This window comes from Taudactylus pleione, unplaced genomic scaffold, assembly GCF_031769625.1.
Source record: "Taudactylus pleione unplaced genomic scaffold, aTauple2 ptg000571l, whole genome shotgun sequence".
Classification (NCBI taxonomy): domain Eukaryota; kingdom Metazoa; phylum Chordata; class Amphibia; order Anura; family Myobatrachidae; genus Taudactylus; species Taudactylus pleione.
This window is the reverse complement of record NW_028284973.1, coordinates 1,122,107-1,142,675: the sequence shown is the minus strand read 5'-3', so window position 1 is coordinate 1,142,675 and position 20,569 is coordinate 1,122,107. Positions and strand designations below refer to the sequence as shown.

Here is a 20,569-nt window from a genome sequence, read left to right as displayed (position 1 = left end):
GGTCAGGGGGAGAGAGGGGGTGTGGCCAGCTGTCACCCCGCCCCCTCCTGAGGGAGAACCGGGACTCGCTGCGGACTCCATAACCCCGGGACATCGAGCCGCCCGCCCCGCACCGGACCCCGCAGGGACTTCATGCTGAGGAGGAGAAAGCCGAGCCAGGGAGCCGACCCGGCCTTGGACACCCGGGGGAGCCTGAGCGAGCCGAGCCGGGAGCTAGCGGCCGGGTAACAGCATCGCGGAGCCCCGGAAATCTCACGGGAGACCTCGGCCGAGTCCATGGACAACACGTCCATCATCACCCAGCTCACCAACCCGAAGGAGGAGGGGATCCTATCCTGTGCCCAGGAGAAGGGTGAGACACCCGGGGTTGAGGGTGGTACTCTGTGACCAGGAGGAGGGTGAGACACCCGGGGAGTGAGGGTGGTATTTTGTGCAAAGGAGGAGGGTGAATTACCCGGGGATGAGGGTGGTACTCTGTGTCCAGAAGTAGGTTAAGACACCCGGGGGTGAGGGTGTTATTCTCTGTGCCCAGGAGGAGGGAGAGACACCCGGGTGTTGCATTCTGTACCAAGGAGGAGGGTGAGATACCTAGGTGTTGTATTTTGTGGCCAGGCGGAGGTTGAGATACCCTGGGGTTTAGGGTGGTACTCTGTGGCCCGGAATAGGATGAAGGTGGTACTCTGGCCAGGAGGAGGGTGAGATACACGGGGGTTGGGGGTGGTCGGGGGGAATGGGATCCTGTTCCCAGGAGGAGGGTCAGACACCCAGGGTAGTATTCTGTGCCCAGGAGGAGGGTGAGATACCCTGGAGTTTAGGGTGGTACTCTGTGGCCAGGAATAGGATGAAGGTGGTACTCTGGCCAGTGGGGGTGGGGGGTGGTGAGGGTCAGACACCCAGGGTAGTATTCTGTGCCCAGGAGGAGGATGAGACTCACAGTGCATGAGAGTGGCATCCTGTACCTAGGACATCTGGGGGTGGCATTGGTATGCTCTGCCAAAGAGAAGGGTGAGACACCCTGGTGGTTAGGGTGGTACTCTATGCAGAGGAGTTGGGTGAGGGTGACGCTCTGTGGCCAGGAGGAGGGTGAGGCTAAGTGGGTAAGAGAAGCATCCTGTACCCAGGAGGAGGATGAGATGACTAGGTGTGCCCAGGAGGAGGGTGAAACACAGGGGGTGGATGAGATTGTGACACCCAGGGTATTAGTCTGTGCCCAGGAGTTGGGTGAGAGACCTCAAGGTCAGGGTGGCATCCTGTGGCCAGGAGAAGTGTGATAAACCCGGGGATAGTTTTCTGTGCCCTGGAAAAGGGTTATACACCCAGGGCTAGTATTCTGTGCCCAGGAGAAGGATAAGACATACAGGGGTGAGGATAATATTATGTGCCTAAGATGAGGGTTAGACGGGGTCCAGGCAGAATGGTGACACATTAGGTTGACAAGCAATATGTTGACATTCAAAAGTGTTGACATGATGAAAATCTTGACATGCAGTTTTTTGCTTACTGTTAGGGTAAGGCTAAAATCAGCAACAAGCTGTATGTTGACATGTTAAATGTCAACGTTTTAACCATGTTGACATTCTGGACGTTGATTTTGTTATACAACACCTGGTTAGACACTCTGGGGTGGGTGTTGTATACTTTGACCAAGAGGAGGGTTAAACACCCAGGGGTACTATTCTGTGCCCAGGAGCAGAGTTAAACTCCAGGGGGTAGTATTCTATAACTAGTAGAAGGGTGAGACACCATGGGGTGATGGTGGCATCCTGTGCTAGGAGAAGGGTGAGACACGGTGGAGAGAGTAGTATTCTGTGCACAGGTGAAGGTTGAGATGCCTTGGGGCTATATTATGTGACCTGTAGGGTGCTAGGAGAAGGGTGAGACACACTGGCTTAGGGTAGTATCCTGTGCCCAGGGGAAGGGTGAGAAATCATGTGGGTGGGATGGTATCCTGTGCCAATTAGCAGGCTGAGGCACCTGTGGATGGTGTTAGTGCACTTGTACTAAAAGGAATAGTGAGACACCCAGGGGAAGAGTGAGGTACCCAAGAATGGGCTGTTTTGTACCCAGTGGAAGAGAGTGACACCCAGGGGCGGGGTGGTATCTTGTGCCCACGAGAAGGGAGAGACGTCCTGGGTATGGTGGTGGTATCCTGCGCTCAGAATAAGAGTACAGCACCCAGTGTAGGGGGTATTATTTTGTCATCAAGAGAAGTGCACGACACCCAGGATAGGAGGTCGCCATCTTGTGCCAAGGAGCAGAGTAAGACACCCAGAGCTATATTTATTAAAGGTCTATTTTAATCGATTTGAAATCGATCAACATCGATGTTTTGTTTCTGGGGCTAAATCACACATTTACTAATACTTAAACTAATTCAAAAGTTGACTGTTAGTAAATGTGTGATGTAGCCCCAGAAACACAACATCGATTTTAAATCTATTAAAATCGACCTATAGTAAATATATCCCCCAGCCTAAATTCCGCACAAACACTATGGTCCATTTTAGTCAGCTAATTATCTTACCAGTAAATTACCAGTATGCCTTTGGAGTGTGTTAGGAAACACGAGGAGAACATACATATTCCACACAGATAGTCTTTGGTCGGCAATAGAACTCATGACCCGAGTGCTGCGAGGCGGGAATGCTAACTGCTGGCTTGTGAAGGAAATGGCCCTGTCCTGCGTTTCCTGTGGTTTTCCATCTTTTGTAATGAGGTTTCATTTATTTTTTATACTGCAAATGGAAGCTCCCATTGCAGCGTTGATGCTTCATAAACCACTTTCCTTATGTACCAGGTACAGGAGTTTAATTGTGGTGATTCGTCACCATAACTGTCCAGGCTTTTAACGATGCTGCTGGAACTGGAGCTCTGGACGCTTGAGTGTAGCATTTGGGAGGTTAATAACCGGGCTTGTTAAAGGTAAATGGGGAGATGCAGGCTACGTCCTAGTGACACTTCTTAGCATTCGCTTATTTTCGGGCCCTGTACAGCATTCCTAAGCAGAACCAGCAATACTGAATTGGAGTATGAAAATACAACTTTAGTGGGGGGCATTTATGTAATCCAATGCGCAGGTAATGGAACAGTTTCAATGAGGGGACGGGCCACGTCTTCGATGTGCCGTTGGATCGCTGGCCACGGCACCCGAATTCGCTCCCAAATTGTGCACTTTCGTTTGCAGCCCATAAGGGTACGTACTAGAATACACGATTTAAGGTCTCCCTTATGTGCGGCATAGGAGCGCACTAAATTGTGGGCATTGCCCCTAACTGATTTAATGCCATAAAGTCTGTTTAGTTGATGATGTTTTCCAAACAGGTTTGGAAAAGGTGCTTGATATTATCCGCTTAGATAACCAGTGCACCAGTTTTCCAAATGTGCATTGAGGTATTATTCCCTGTTTGTCCATGAGTTGGGTACAGTAATGTGATAACTGCAATGTGTGTCCCTCTACAATATATAGAAAATAAAATTGCACCGTAGCCTGAGATGCCTATAGTTGTTGTAATGAATTTAGTTTTAATGCAAGTTGAAAGGTAAAATATTTAGCAAACATTTGTGTACTTCTCTTTGTCTATGGGTAACTCCATCTTTGCATGCCTACAAATGATGCTTGACCTTTGAACTGATGGAATTTAGATGCTATAAATGAGTCTAGGCGGATTAGTAATTAAAGTGTTTGTGTAAGTGTGAACATTCGTGCCTGAAGTTTAATTTTGACTGTTTCCTAACGTCTCAGGAATGTAGAAAATCGATGCCAAAGAACATTTTGATTTTGGTCCCACAAATAGCACATGCATAATTGGCCGCCAAATTCCCTTACAAGTTTTTAACACATGTGTAAAGGAATCCAACAGTTTGACGTTCAGGTTTGGAGTTTAACCAGCAAATGACATTTTCCCAGCTTTTAGTCTGGTGAAGGCTTATGAATTCCCAGCAGTCGGGGGACCTAAAGCCGGGTACAGTGCCCAGTGACAGGCAGATGCAATGGAACGATATATCGGGCGGTTCGTACACATGCACGATCTGGTGTACAACCATCTAATATACCGTTCCCCAGCCGCATCCACAAGCATGGTGTCGTCCTCAGATCTTCAGATTGGCCAACACTGCATGCGGATCTGAAGAGGCGATGAGCGGCGTGCGGGAGCGCGCAGTAGTGCCTACACATTGGATGTTGTGGACGATTTGTCGTTCCGATTCGTCGGAAATTGGCAAATCGTCCAATATATTGTCCAATGTGTACCCAGCTTAACAGTTTCAGCATGCATAGCTAGTTCTATAGAACTCGTACGTATTTTCTGGCATGATCTCGATTGAATCATTCTGTTTTTGAGAATGACGACTCCAAATTTTTGTTTTCAAAAGCCTGGTAACCTGCTGTGTAATGTTAATTAGGCTAATTCCAGGGCTAGGACGCTTGTCTTGAACTGTTACATATATAGCCAATAGCAAGACTGCTGCCGAATTCCAGGATTTTGGGATTAGTTGAATGGCCATAAATCGTAACTCGAGCTCTCTGATGTGACTGTAGTGATGCTCTGGGTGGTCTGTAGCTGACGAGAAATGGTCGTAGGCATGGCAGTAACCTTGACATCAGTCTGTATACATTAGAGTATGTCTTGTTCATTCTAGCACCCCGCAACTGTCACAAACCATGCAGTTCCTCTTTCCTGCCTGAGGTGTCTCTGCTCTGGTGCTTCTGGCACACTCAGCTGATGTAACAAGCTGCTGAAATACAGACCAGAGTGTGCTAGAAGCATCAGAGCAGAGAGCGACACCCCAGGCAGGATAGAGGAACAGCATGGGTTGTGACAGGTGCAGGGTGCTAGAGTGAACACAAAGTATGTAAACAAGACTCTGCAGACCAAACACCATTTCTTTATATTACGGGTGGGAAAGAGGTTCCCCCCCCCAAGTGTAGACTGTCTCTATCCTACACTATCCATAGATAATCTCACCAGCTGTATCCATTGACCGCTGAAGAAGACTGTACACCCTAACAGTTCTTCTAGGTATTGGCAGGACAGCTGGGGGGCCGCTTATTGTCTAACCCTCCCCCTAACCCCAATACTTACCGCCGGGATGCTGGTGACGGGATTCAGGCATTCTGAGCGCACGGCATCCCGACAACCGGGATGCCAACTTCATCCCAACTAGACTGTGGCAAAGCAATAGCACAATACCACCTTGACGTGTGTGAATATCATGAGTGTGTATCAAAAGCTCTGTGTGATTCTGAGTCGGGCATACAGGGAAGTTCTAACGGATCTCTTGCAGCTAGCATGGGGCGGGTGCAAGTGCAGATATTGATGACGGTTGCAGCGGTTCGCGTCCAATCAATGGGCGGCACAGGTTTCCTCTTGCACGATCCCTCGCATTAGTTGAACGGATACTGACATTAGCCTATAGTAGTAATACAGGCTTCCGCGGCTGCCCACAACTACAGCCACTTTACGTGCGAATCAGAATCGGCCCCAGAGGGTGACCCGTGGGTGGCCGTGATCAGCTACAGCCAATTCATTTTGTGTTACAGACCTAGCGTATGGCTGCATGTGCCTGAATCAGATTGTACAAAGGGGTGATGTTGGGCACAGCTGGGCAAAGCTTTGGGGGCTCCGGTCATCAGCATGTAAATGTGTCCCTAACCACCCTGTGGTCGCCATAGAAGCAACAGATTGAGGTGGGGGGGATTCAGTAGGGGTTATATCAGACCCCCCTATATCTCCCTGCTTTATTGTAGGTTGCCAAGTAACAGCGTAGATACCTTTCATAGCAATTCATGTGATCATTGTGACCTGGCTAATATTACTGGATCTGATAGACCACCCCCTCTCATACACTCATACACACACACACACACACACACACACACACACACACACACACACACACACACACACACACACACACATACACACTGCTGCTAGTGCTGCGTGCTTGAATATTTAGCAATAATTAGGAATGTTCACACAGACCTGCTGTAAAATTGATGCACACTGACTGCTCTTATAAAACCATTTGATCTGCCTGCGAGATGTGGCTAGGTGTTGTTGCATGCAGCCTCCTATCCTGCAGGGTTGTGTTATGGTTGCTTGTGTCTACTGTGCCGTTCTGTTGTCAGGTCTGAATGATTTGTAGGCCGGAGCAGAATGTGAATAATAAAATCATGCTGTTTGAAGCGGGTCACTTGTTAGGGCTTCCCACTGCTGTTCCCATGATTTACAGGTTTATTTCAGGCAGCGTATACAGGAGGGAATCCTCACCTGTCCTCCCACAGAAAAGGATCCGGAAGATCAATATCTGTCTGGTGGTTGAAAGAAACAGCTCTCTGCTCTTTAGTAAGTGAGCATAGGCTGGCGCTGCCTCCTGCAGAGCGCACAGTACGTGGAGGCTTGGGCTCTGCTTATGTCGTTAAACGTAGCTCTGATTGTACATAAACGGTGACTTCTTGTTTTATTCGTATATTGGCAGCAGTGATAACTTGCATTGTGTGTTTTGTTTTTCATTTGTGCACATCGACTGCCATTTCCAGATATCCAGCTAGCTGGCTTTATCTTCACCTTTGTGTAGTAGTATACGGGGTCGGGTATGAAATACTGCCGGCTGACTCGGTGGTGTAGAAGGGGGGGGTGGGTTGTTATGTTTTCATTTAATTTTTTTTGTGCTGATGTTTAAAGGTGCCTACAGACTAGACTCACAAAAGACGTGTTGTCAGCGATTTCCCTTGAACTCCCCCCGGCAACTGCCCTGCACTCCCAGGCAAATTATATCTTGCATAAACTGTGCAATCTGACAAACTATCTGACCAATGACCTGAATCTTGTTAACGAGATCGGCAGATCTTGCCTGCTGTAGGCAAGATCTGAAGATGAGATGTATGACCCGCGGGGACGCGCATCGCGTGATCGTGAGTGGACTCTCAAACTGGCCACAGACATAGCGATGTGCTCGCAATCAGCCGATGTGTACGATCTCCCTGGAAACTCTCCCCGGCAGCTCTGCACGCGATCTCCACACGATCTGCACATGACCTGGTGTCCAATCTTCTTACGATCTCTCCTGCATCCAGACTGTCACAGTGCATCGGGTCCTAGATTGTCAGATCTGCCTATGCAATGTGCGACCAGCGGGGACGCGCATCGCAACGTGATCGTGAGTGGGGGTTCACGATTTACTCGGGATTTGCCCATATTTTACACGAGTTGACGTTCCAATGTGTCTGAATCTGTCAGATCGGGTAAAATATCGCTATGTGTGTGGCCAGCATCACTATATGGACATATTTTACACAATTTGTCGTTCCAATGCGTCGAAATCTGGCAAATCGTGCAAAATATAGTCTAGTGTGTACGCACCTTAAGGATTAAACCATGGATGACAATCTATCCAATATGATGAAATGTAAATATACCTATCGATCTGTAATCCAGTCAGAACGATTTTAGTCTGATAAGGAGCCTTATTTAATATTCTGCGAGATGCAAACACAAAGGCGTTATTCCGACAAGTATGCCCTTATTTTAAAAATGGCAATTGTTTAAAAGGCACCAGGTTGGTATTGCCTATTAAATTATTGCCACTTTGAATACACAGGCCATGGCAGCATCTTGTATACTGGAGCTGACAATAAGTGTGTGAAATGTGACCTTGCTATATGTACTGCAAATGTCTTTTCTGGTCTGTCATTTGTATATTCTAATTCATGTGATCAGTATTGTTTACTGATTCTCCCCCCTCCCCCCCCCCCCCTTAATGCTTAGTAAATGTTCAAAATGCATTGTGTATACATCAATTGAATGGATTTATTGCCAGAATTGCAATTAACGCTAAGGGTTAATTAAGGGAATAGTTCGAAAATGTTGTGTAATACCACTTTTATACCGAAATTCCGCGTGTGACCTGGAGGTTGGAACAGGGTTCCAATCGGGATCAGAGCCGGAATTTCCCCGGCACGACCCAGGATATTCCTGAGTTGGTGCCGTTCACACCAGAGCCGGGTCTGCAGAGATCCGGCTTTTCCTGCGTTGAAGTGGATGCTTGGAGATGACGCCATCTCCAAGCACCACTGAAGCAGGCCAGTCACAATCTAGGTCACCGTGACCCGGATCGCGCCGTTTACACTGCAGGGTTTCACGGGTTATTCCTGTGTTAAACCCTGCAAGTTACCTGGGTCGGATTGTCGGGTCACTCGATCTGGCAATCCAACCCTTTCCTCTTTTACACCAAGGAGCTACCCGGGTTAACCCTGCAATATCCCGGGTTTTAGCTCTGGTGTAAAAGAGGTATAAGTTTGAAAAGTTTGATTGCAGTGTGCTTGTCACAGTTGTCGCTTTGTGATTGGGTAGATGATAATTTTCTTCACCTACTTACAATATAAACTTTATTAGATTTGCCTGGTCCAGTGTTGTGCTAATAGCTGAATGACAGGATTGTTTGTGAAAAGATGACTTTTATAACTAAGGTGCCCAATCTCTGACTGCTGAGAAGCTGGGTCTGTCATTTACAACTATACAGGTAAATGACCTAGGGCCTGATTCAGAGCCGGACGCTATTTGCGCTCGCTCGTTCAGAAAATAGGGGTGGCTATTCAAATGAACCATTCGCTCTTTGCGGTCTGTTCACGCCTCTAGGTCTGAACGAGCGAACAAAACTTGCGGTCGTTTTTTGAAAACATACGCCCCCTGGCCGCTCGCACCATACGTCATGTCCGCTATTTATTAGATTAATCGAGTACATTGACCGGTGTATGAACTGCTCGCTATTCTTGTGGTTGGTTTTTGCTACCACAATTTTGTGAGCAGTTCTGGCTATAAATTAACCCAGTGACGTGGTCAATGACGCTGCTGTATTAATTATGCACACCCTTAAAACGCCCGTTTTGACCTTTAAGCACGCCTGCGTTCGGATCTCCACTCCCCGTTTTCAAGCACCTTCCCCTGTTACCACCCACATACGCCTCATTCTGTCACTCAAAATAGCAGGCATTCGCTATTTAGCGAACAAACGATTTTCGGCCGCACTGACTGGTTCGCGCATGCGTATTAAAATCCGTACGCATGCGCAGTTGGGCAAACATCGCTCGGAGCGAATGAGCGGCCGCTTACGAGCGGCTCTGAATCAGGCCCCTAATCTGAAACAGTTGCGTGTTAAGGTGCGTACACGCGGTCCAATTTTTTTAATGATTTATAAGGAGTGGAACGGCAAATCGTTTAAAAAGTGGCGATGCCGATGCGCGTTCCCACTGGTCGTTGTTCGTGTTCTATGATCTCTTAAACATGCAGAAAGATCACGAACAATCTTTCACAATTTGGCACCCATCGTCCCGTGTATACACACGTTGAACGATTTCATGGATGACAAATGATTTGTTGCCGCTGTTCCTGGCCACTCCCCTTCACCATTTTGTGCCAGCCGAAGGGTAGACAGAAGATGCATCGTGTGGTTGCTTGCTGTCAAACGATATATCGTTAACGACCCATCTATATCGTTTGATCGTTTGTACAATCGCACCATATTTCTGCACAATATCGTTTGTTCAGGAGTTCAAGGGCAATTGTTAACGAGATCTTATCTTGGCTTAAATCTCACCATGTGTACGTAGCTTTAGGTTATATGTTGCCATCGTCTGACCCCGCCCACCTTCTTTACTAAGCGCCAAGCCTGGGGCGGTTCAGGATTATCCCTACCCTTTAGAATGTAAGCTCTCACGAGCAGGGCCCTCTTCCCCATGTGCTTTTCCTTCCCTATTACATTTGGCACACAAGCCCTGACTTCTGCCACCGTACTACTTATTTGAGTGTTATGACCGCTGTTACAGCAATGCTATATACCATGTACTTGTCCTGTACTGGAAGTCACTGTTCTCTTGTTCTGCTCAATTGTTTATGTACTGTGTAAGGTGCAGTCCGTGACTTCACTGTGACTGGAGGTGGCTTCCTATTGGAAGTGCCACCTGCCAGTCACGCTGTAGAGAGGCAGCCAGGGGGAGGTATCTCCTCCCACTGGGACTGCCAGTCCGGGCTGCCATAAGCAGAGAGCGGCTGCTCTGCCTTTTCGGGCAGCCCTACTTGACTTCTCGGGGCAGCCCCAAGAAGCTGGTGTTAGGCATGCGTGGCATCACCGCCGCGCATGTGCAGGTCCCGATGCCTGCTAGATTCATTGAGCAAGCGCCAGGATCCAGGCCAGCAGCGGCAGCCCCCCTAAGGAAAGAGGGCAGGAGCCGCTGCTGCTCCACTCCATAAGTGTTTTATCGCGCCCGATCTCCCGTCTCTAAGATTGTGGTGCGATATTCAATTTCTAAATCCTGTGGTTGGCACATACTTGTAGCCCAAAAATCTGAAAATCTTATTCCTGCGCACTCTACCACCGTGCAATAATCATATATATCGTGTCACCATTTCTCCTGTGCACACTGATTGCTGGCTGTATTCTAATACACTGTATTTTGCCAGTCTGCCACATCATTTTGCCAAATCATTTACGGATAATTGGTCCAGTTTTATTTATTGCCGTTGGCTTGATTTGTATTAGATCACTCCAATTACTTCACAATTCAGCAGTTCAGTGTAAAATATGACCCTGTACATGCAGAGTTGATTTGAATCTGCGGGAAGTACGTATTTAGTGATCCAATCTCGTGGCTGCAGCTAAGATGTACAGGCTGGGGGCTGGTTACGCCGAGGGTTGGACATCTGGGTTCTGTTCAGTTGTCTCTGTACCGTTCTACAGCGATCAGACAGTTCCTAGAAGCTTGTTATAATAATCTGTAAGTGATCACGTTCCTCAGAGGCAATCCTTCCGGTGCTCGTCTGTAAAATACAGATGTTACAGACATTAAAGCGTGTGCTGTGTGGTTCACGGGCCGTGCTTAATTATTAGTTGCTAGCAGAGCAGAGGGGTGGGCTAATGCACATGCTTTAATGAGGCAATATTGCGTGGCCGGCTGTCGCATCTGCTTGCTTTGATATGATATGTCTGTATCGCCTATAATCGAGTTGGACAAGCTGTCATTCTCTGGCTATGGGTGAACTACAGGTTCCAGCATGCGCTGCCATATTCCAATACCTTATTTAGGTCTCTGTGGTGTAACATGGTACATGAAAACTGTCTGTGCTGTAGTGGTGTGGAAATCTCATTTATTGTAGCTCTTTCTATTGTGGATGAATTGTAGACCTTTATTGTAGATGTGTTTTATGAGTTGGCGTTCTTATTCGCTACTTCTATCCTGTTTAAGCAGATCTATATAATATCGTTTGAACCAATTTTCCAATTTAAAGTATGTTACGTAAAGGGATTATTCCAGATATGTGCTGCGAGCTGTTCTCACTGCGAAATTGTACCCCAAATTTCATTTGCCATCCAATTCCAAACTCCTTGCTTTTTCAAAGGAAATTAGCTTTTTTTTGTGTGCAGGTGTAAAGGTAGAAAAAAAAAAATCTTTATTTTAAGGTTAAAATGTCAAGACACCGTGAAGAACCTCTGGTACATCCCTCCAAATTAATAATCATGCACTTGGATGGGTTTAGCTAGCATAATTTGTCCAACAAATAATTTTGCTGGACTGGTATGAGAGGTGTACATGATGGGGACAGTTATAGGGAGGGTGTACATGATGGGGGGATAGGTACGGGGAGGGTGTACATGATGGGGAGGGTGTACATGACGGGGGGGACAGGTACGGGGAGGGTGTACATGACGGGGGGACAGGTACGGGGAGGGTGTACATGACGAGGGGGGGGGGGGGAACAGCTATGGGGAGGGTGTACATGACGGGGGACAGGTACGGGGAGGGTGTACATGATGGGGGCCAGGGACCGGGAGGGTGTACATGATGGGGGGGGGGGGGGAACAGCTATGGGGAGGGTGTACATGACGGGGGGGACAGGTACGGGGAGGGTGTACATGATGGGGGCCAGGGACCGGGAGGGTGTACATGATGGGGGGGGGGGGGGAACAGCTATGGGGAGGGTGTACATGATGGGGGGGACAGGTACGGGGAGGGTGTACATGATGGGGGCCAGGGACCGGGAGGGTGTACATGATGGGGGGGGGGGGGAACAGCTATGGGGAGGGTGTACATGATGGGGGGGGGGGGAACAGCTATGGGGAGGGTGTACATGACGGGGGGGACAGGTATGGGGAGGGTGTACATGATGGGGGCCAGGGACCGGGAGGGTGTACATGATGGGGGGGGAACAGCTATGGGGAGGGTGTACATGACGGGGGGGACAGGTACGGGGAGGGTGTACATGATGGGGGCCAGGGACCGGGAGGGTGTACATGATGGGGGGGGGGGAACAGCTATGGGGAGGGTGTACATGACGGGGGGGACAGGTACGGGGAGGGTGTACATGATGGGGGCCAGGGACCGGGAGGGTGTACATGATGGGGGGGGGGAACAGCTATGGGGAGGGTGTACATGACGGGGGGGACAGGTACGGGGAGGGTGTACATGATGGGGGCCAGGGACCGGGAGGGTGTACATGATGGGGGGGGGGGGAACAGCTATGGGGAGGGTGTACATGACGGGGGGGACAGGTACGGGGAGGGTGTACATGATGGGGGGGACAGGTACGGGGAGGGTGTACATGACGAGGGGGGGGAAACAGCTATGGGGAGGGTGTACATGACGGGGGGACAGGTACGGGGAGGGTGTACATGGGGACATTTACGGGGAGGGTGTTCATGACGAGGGGGAGGGGGAACAACTATGGGGAGGGTGTACATGACGGGGGACAGGTATGGGGAGGGTGTACATGACGGGGGGACAGGTATGGGGAGGGTGTACATGACGGGGGGACAGGTATGGGGAGGTGTTATATTGATAGGAGAGGGGTTTTGAACTTTGATTATAGTTGTGGCTGCCGCTGCACGTGTACGGGCGGTCTGCAGATATATATCTGTCCATCGGCTGTGCAGCACAACCAATGCGATATGTTTTGTGAACGACATCGTTCAGACATATCGCGTGTACACACTGGCCCAGGAGCAGCCGATATATTGGCCGATCAATTGATTGGCCAATATATCTGTCAGTGTGTACCCAGCTTATATGCGGTCTAAGATGCATAATTTAAGAGAGAGTATAATAATTGAGGAAAGTGCTCAGCACGTGAATCGCTGCAGGTATACGGCACACAAACAATAGGTGTATGATGACATCTCTGTAGCTGCGTGTTTTGCCCAGGAGTCGCCGACTGTTTGTCTACAGAATTGTGCTATTATCCGGCACTTCATATAGGTGGTTATTTTACTGTGTGTCCTTCAGTTCTCGCTGTCATTCCTCAGAGCATTGTGCATTACGCCTGTGATATAGGTTATATACACAGGCCGTGCCCAATTACTGCTATACCTAGATTGCAGCTCAATGTTTAACTAGCTTGATGTGTGAGATAAATTAAATATAAACCTTCATTGCCCATTACCTTGCTGGCCCAGTTCATGCATCAGCTTTTAAATGTATTTTTGTAAGTTGTGCAACATACTGACATAGAAGACACGGGCTAGAGTTTGTAATGCAGGTACATGCACGGTGGTTAGTTTTGCTGCCTGTCAGCACTGTGTGTTTGAATCCAGCCCGCGCGACATTTGCTTAGAGTTTGTATGTACTTTCTTGGTGCAATTGAGATTGCTTTCAGGGCTCTGGTTTCCTCAGATGACCCAATAGCACAGTGGTTGTTTAATGATCTTCTAGCTAAATCGGCTTTACTGGACGTATGCAACCTAGTCGTGTCTCCGGCTGACTGGGGGTAACTGGGTGGTATTTGGGTAGTAGGCTTAGGTTTAGTGAGAGGGTATTGCCAGGTTTGCAGGCTATGCAGCAATCTGAATACAGTACGTCTGTTTCCAGACAGATCTTATGCACATAGTATAGGGCTGGTGTACCCATGATAATGATGGCTATAAATCCAAGCATAGGATTATGGACAGTCTGGTCACAGAGGGGGCGTTTCAATTGACCGGGATGTTAAAAGTGCAGGGATGATGGACCCAGCGCTATTCAATTCTAATCTGACTGTAATCGCTTAAGTTGGAGACTGCCGGTATTTTCTGACTAAAGTGCCGGCCGCGAGGCTGTTAGTGCCTCGCGCCTGGCACTTTAGTTGGATTGCTCCTCGCACCCCCAGGGGGTGCAAGAAGAAATCCTTTAGTTGCCCTAAAAGCACGCTGAATTGAATAGCTCTGGGAGCTCCCGCCCAACGCCATCAACAGCGTGCTGAACCGAAACGCCCCCGTTTATGCATACACCCAGTTGTTACATGTGAATGTACGCACTTAGGGGCCTATTTACTAAGCAGTGTTAGGAGACAGAGTGAAAAGTGATAAGGTGCCAGCCAATCAGCTCCTAACTGTCATTTTTCAAACAGACTTGTGAGATGGCAGTTAGGAGCTGGTTGGCTGGCACCTTATCACTTTTCACTCTGTCTCCTAACACTGCTTAGTAACTAGACCCCTTAGTTCCGCGCAGCGCAAGGCGGGAGCAGTAACAATTGACGTGCATTTAGCTCCACCCAGGGTGTTTTGCCTGTGGTAGGGAAATTAGAATGTAAGCTCTGCTGGAGCAGGGAGAGTTGTGAATGAGTGAACCTCTCTGTACAGCGATGTCTAACATGTTTGTGCTACCATTAATATGATGGTTGCAGAATTGAAGTAATGACATCACTCCTCCAATTTTTCCAATGTGCCCGTCGCTGTGACCCTAGCTAATCTAGCATTGTAGCTACAAGCCCTCTGGCTATCTCCCGAGAGGTGGGCTCTCCGTGTCCTGTACAGGAAAGGAAGGAATTGACTTGTCTAGTTCTTGAAACTTTTGGAAATATTTATAATAAGGTTAGACTTTCATTAAAATACTTCCAGGAGACCATATTTAAGATTTCCTTATACCAGAGCACATGGCATATAAATAGCTTTATTACCATATTGTGGCCTAGACCTAAACATTGTATTCTCCAGGCATTGTTTCCTATGGAATGTTTTAGTTGATAGAACTATTGAATGAGACAACTTCCCCCGTAAAGTATGGACGTGCAGCAGAGTGGTCAATAGGGAAACGCTCGGTACTCTGCTTTGTTTTAAACTTGTGGTTGGGGGGGGGGGGGGTTGCTACCTTTTCCTATTCTCTTATGTGAGGTACACACTTGGTCGACAGATCAACCGTTTTGGTGAGGATGTGTCTGTCCATACACACTTTTATAAATCGGCTAAACGATATGTCTGGCCGTAAGAACCAGTTGTGACGTCATTGTCACTGGTTCCTGTGGCCAGCATTTGGGTCGGTCGCCCGTACACACAGGTAGATGTGCACACATATATCTTCCAGAGATATCACATCTGCTGTGCTGCACGGCTGACGCAATATCTGGTGACGCCAATTAATTATTTAATATTGCACCTTTAATATAACAAATAATATTGCTGTCACTAAAATTAAACCACCTTTTCTCCTCTAATATATTAATAATAGTATTTCCCTCATAACAGATTTATTAATTTAACAGTTTCTGATTCTTTTGCAATATATAATAATAGTCCTCACCTTCTGATTGGCCAGATAGCTCGCCTGCCACAAATACGTCATTCATTTATTTGGGCAGGTTTGTTGGTGATCTTTCATCGGTTTTCAAAGTCCATCGCTCATTAAATATACTTCTAATGTTAAATACATGGAAGGTGAGGCACTATTCTTTTCTAAAGGGTGGTTTCCCGTCGGTTTGGGCTTTAGTAAATCTGTGGATTGGAATACCTGCCTGAAATCCCAAATCCCAACGCTTAGTATCCCTTCAGTTGGGCGTACACTAGACGATATGTCGTCCAATCCTGCCGATCGGAGCGACATATCGGGCACATCGTCTAGTCTGTACCCACTATGTCGCTGACTATGCGTGCTCCCGTGCGTCGTTGGTGACGTCCTTTGTGATGGGTGATATCGTTAGTGGGGGCCATGCTGCCGAATGCGGCATGGTCACAGCCGGCATCGGTAAGTGTTTGATGCCGGCATCTCTGCCGGGTCTCGCCGATGTCATACACACTAGACATCATCTAGTGCAGGCCTGGCAACCTGTGGCTCTCCAGCTGTTGTAAAACTACATATCCCAGCATGCTCTGCCACAGTTTTAGCATTCCCTAATAGCAAAACTTTTGCCGGGCATGCTGGGACTTGTAGTTTCACAACAGCTGGAGAGCAACAGTTTGGCCAGGCCTGACCTAGTGTGTACCCGGCATTAGACTTGCAAAAACAAAACGTTCCCTTTAAATATTTGGAGTCTTTCACCGTGAAGCTGAAGAAATAATTGCTAGAGGCTGTGTGGGATCATTGCTTGCCTCTTGCTTAATACTGTAACTTCTGCCGTTCTTATGGGGCATCTGCACTCTGTAGCTGACTGCCGAACCGTTTTCCAGCAGACAGACACGATACCTGTAGAATCACGGACCGATGGTGAGATTGATAAGCGTTATACTGTATATTATAACATCTTCAATAGGAGGCCTACACAGCCTTGTTATTAATTTGAAAGGAGGCCTATACACCACCCACAGCCTCAATATTAGTCCCCACACAGCCTGGTTATATTATTTGCAGATTTAGGTTATCTGTGCTCTTATGATCTAATAAGTAGAACAACTTCATGGCAAATTAAATCTACCAAGTTGTATTGTCTTGAGGCTGCCTTTGTCTATTGCTATAAGAGCTTATCAGACTCAGAATCCCAGAAAGGGAAACTTTGTTTAACAAAGACTGTATCTACAGTCCATTGTTCGAGCTAGTAGCGCACTTAGGCCCGTATTCAATTTGAGGCGAAAAGTCCGGATCCGCGATACTTTTTTGCCGATGACGTCATTTTCGCCTGTTTAGGTTTTACTCCGTATCAATTTGGAAGACTTTTCGCCTAGGCGGAAATTAAATACAATGCAATAGACGGTAAAGTTACGCCTATGAATGGCAGGCGGAAAAAAGTGCAGATTTGGGGTACAACGTTGTGGGAACCCACCTGCAGCCTTCAGACAGTCCCCCAAAGGTAAACTGCGTAAAAAAAATGTTACAAAACACCTAAGTACACCCCAAAAAATGACTTTGTACCCCAACTTTTTTTTTTGTCTCCTTTTTCAAAGTTAAAAACTAGCGAACTTGACTCTGGGGGGGGTCCCCATTTTTATTTTTATTTTTATTGCAGGTGCTTGCGGCAGGTGGATTTTTCATGTTTTTTTCAACTTCACTTTAGCAACTTTTAAATATGCTGACCCCCCATTCTCAAGTACCCCAAAATTTGCTGGGATAAGTTATCTTCTGGAAAAAATACTCCTGAATACTATTCTGCACCACGTATAGAAAAACGCTATTTAGCAGCTATTGAGCCTGTTTAAAAACACCAAATACCTTCAGCAAGCCAAATCGGGGGGTACCATAGGGAACCCCCATGTCAGAGTATCTTTTGGGGGGTGTCAAGCTGACTTCCCCAATTCTGACATGACTTTCCACCTGTTCAAGTTTCGCCGGGTCCCGTTTTCACGTACTTTCAAATTGAATACGGGGTAAAGCGGGCACGCGCGCGATACTTTTCCGCCTGCAAAACAGGCGACGTAGGCGGAAAGTCCGGAAGGCGAAAAGTATCGCGGCTCAGCTCAAATTGAATACTGGTCTTAATGTAGGTAGTATTTTATTCCTGCAATGGAAATAGTGCACTTGTGATGACATTGTATTTGGGGCCTGATTCAGAGTTGGGAATAGAGATAGCACTTTACTGTGTACCTGGACAAACCATATTGCAATGCAAGTGGTGCAAATACATAATTTTTTTTTTTTTTTGCATGTGGGGTAAATACTGGCTGCTTTTACATGTAGCCCACAAATACTGCACAGCTTTATTATTACTCTACAATTTAGATATCAGTTTGGACACTTCCCTCCCAAATCTAAATCTCTCTGCACATTTTAAATCTGCCCCACCTGCAGTGCAGCATGGTGTCACCAAGATGCTCAGCTGAGAGAGATATCTCTCTATTCCCAACTCTGACTCAGGCCCTTGGTCTGCTTATCTGTAGTCATTTCGTAGTTGCAGCTCTGTGGCGGTGGTTAGCTTGCTGCCTCATGGCATTGAGACCCTGGGTTTGATTCCCAAAAAGACTCGGTGTGGAGTTTGTATGTTCTCCCTCTGTTTTATGTGGGTGTCCTCTGGTTGCTCCGATTTCCTCCCACAAATCCATAGACCTAAAATGAACCTTAGAGTGTATGTGTGTTTGGGAATGTAGATTGTAAGATCCACTGGGGAAGGGACTGATGTAGATGATTAAATATTCTCTGTAAAGCGCTGCAGAATATGTGTGTACTATTTAGAGGACTGATAATATTAGTGACTGACACAAATAAAAGGAAAAAATACTTTGTGTTCCAAGTTATAATTTTTGCTGGATGAAACTGTACAAAGCCATCTAATTTCCACAGCCATAAATCAGCCACACATTCTGTAAGCACACTGAGCAATAAACAGCTGTGAAGTATAATTGGACCTGCAGCATTGAATATAAAGCGCGATAAATCATTTTGGCAGGTCACGGGGTTTTTCTTCTCCTCTTCCACGTGGATTCTAATTCGTCGGCTCAGAGTTTCAACTTTACAGGCACGATAGCAGGTACGCAACATTGTACATTTTAATCTTCTGCGGAGAGATCTGCAGCTGTGGATGAGTTTCTGGACTGTTGTTCACACTCCTATTAATTCTGATATTGTCACAGGCTGTGACCCTGGTGGGAAAGTGGAATCCAGAACCTTGGGGAAAAGTGTCCACTTATAACATGGGACTTCACAGCCGTGTGATGAGGTCCTGAAGGGTCCCCATTCCAAGTGGCTACCTCAGCGACCCCTAGAGGATTACATTGGGTAGTACTGGGTCGCTGTTAAAGTGATCTATGAATTGGTGTTGGGTACGGGATGCCGACGCTCGGCGTCCCAGCGGTCAGAATCCCGACAGGGTTAGGATACCGACACCTGTCGGTAAGTTTCCTAACCCTCCCCCCTCTCCCTACCCCTAACTCTCTCTCTCCCCCCCCCCCCCCCAGTGCTTAATCCTACCCCTAACCCCACTACTTATCGTTGGGATGCCGGCAGCAGGATTGTGACTGTTGTCGGGGTTCCGGAGCCGGCAATCTGAGCGCCGGGATTATGATTACATCCCGCTGATTGTCGTGTGATGTCCCATTACTTACACATCTCTGGAAGCCCCTGAGGACCTGGCACAGCAGGGATCCTGACTAGATACGAGTGGAGATATATACACTGGTGGCCAAAATTGCGGACACTTTTTGAAATTGTGATGTTTTTCAACTTTGAATGCTTATAAAAACTGTTACACTTCATGCAGTGCAATGATTCATATATCAAATTAAAGGACATTTAATGCTGAATTCAACACAATAAACATTGGTCAAATATTTGCATTACAAGGGAAGTTATGCAGTGAAATCAACACTTAGGACAATAGTAACATCATAAGTACACAGGGATTTTTACCCTATCAGTATTTCGTTGGGTATCCTTTATTTTTCAAGACAGCAGCACAGCGATGTGTCATTGAGCTAGCCAATGTTTGGAGCTCTTCCTTCTTTTTTATGTGGTGCCATGAGATCGCTATAGCCTCAATTAATTGTCTTTTATTGGATGGAAGCCTCAGATGTACCAGTTTTTTCAAACAGAACCACAAATGTTCTATGGGGTTCAGGTCTGGGCTGTTTCCTGGCCATCCCAGCACCTGTATGTCATTCTCCCTGAACCACTGTTTGCATATCCGTGCAGTGTGGCAGGGAGCTGAATCCTGCTGGGAAAGAAAATGGGGCATTATCTGGAAAAAGATCCCTGATAGAAGGTAGAAGTTTTGGTTGTAGGATGGTGTCAATGTACTTTCTGCTGTTCAGTGTTCTATCTATGACATAAAGGCGGCCTACAGCATCTGCTGTCATATATGCCCAGATCATAACACTTGTAGGATTCTTTGTTGTCGCTTGAATGCAATCTGGATGTACCTCTTCCCCGATGCAACGTCTACGATATTTTCTCCCATCACTGCCTAATATCGATAGCTTAGTTTCGTCACTCCATATCACTTGTTTCCACTGACCTTCTGTCCATGCAATGTGTTCTTTTGCCCACTGTATTCGTTTCTGCTGCTGCTTTTTATTCAGCAATGGCTTTTTTCGGGGAATCCTACCTTTTAGGCCAAGCTCCGTTAGTCTTCTCCGTTCCGTTCTTGCACTGACAAAAACACCAGTTGCTCTCAGTTTACTGCTAATGACCGCAGATGACATCCATCTGTCCCTGACGCAAATTCGTTTTATTCTCCTATCATCAGCAGCTGTTGTGCACTTTTTCCGGCCTTTTCCTTCTTTGTTTTGTATAGATTGTGTTTTCTGATGGCGTAAACAAAACTTTTGTACTCCTGATGTCACATTCCCACCAATTCCTCTCGCAATTGCTGCATACGAAAGACCATTTTCACTTAACACCACATTCCTGGATCACGTCTCTGTGCCGCGGTCTTGAAAAATAAAGGATACCCAACGAAATACTGATAGG

The 20,569-nt window shown here is 47.2% G+C and overlaps 1 protein-coding gene across 2 annotated transcripts in view; it reads left to right on the top strand.

Moving 5' to 3' along the window:
• Positions 1-3: 3 nt before the first annotated feature.
• LOC148481624 (CTD small phosphatase-like protein) overlaps positions 4-20,569 on the top strand; it is an 83,292-nt gene continuing 62,726 nt past the window's right edge. The window contains exon 1 of one of the 2 annotated variants that reach the window (XM_088453095.1): positions 4-352. In XM_088453095.1, the coding sequence (XP_088309221.1) occupies positions 277-352 (76 nt within the window). In that variant the 5' untranslated portion in view covers positions 4-276. The remainder of the gene's footprint in view (positions 353-20,569) is intronic. The other variant, XM_088453094.1, reaches the window with a different exon arrangement.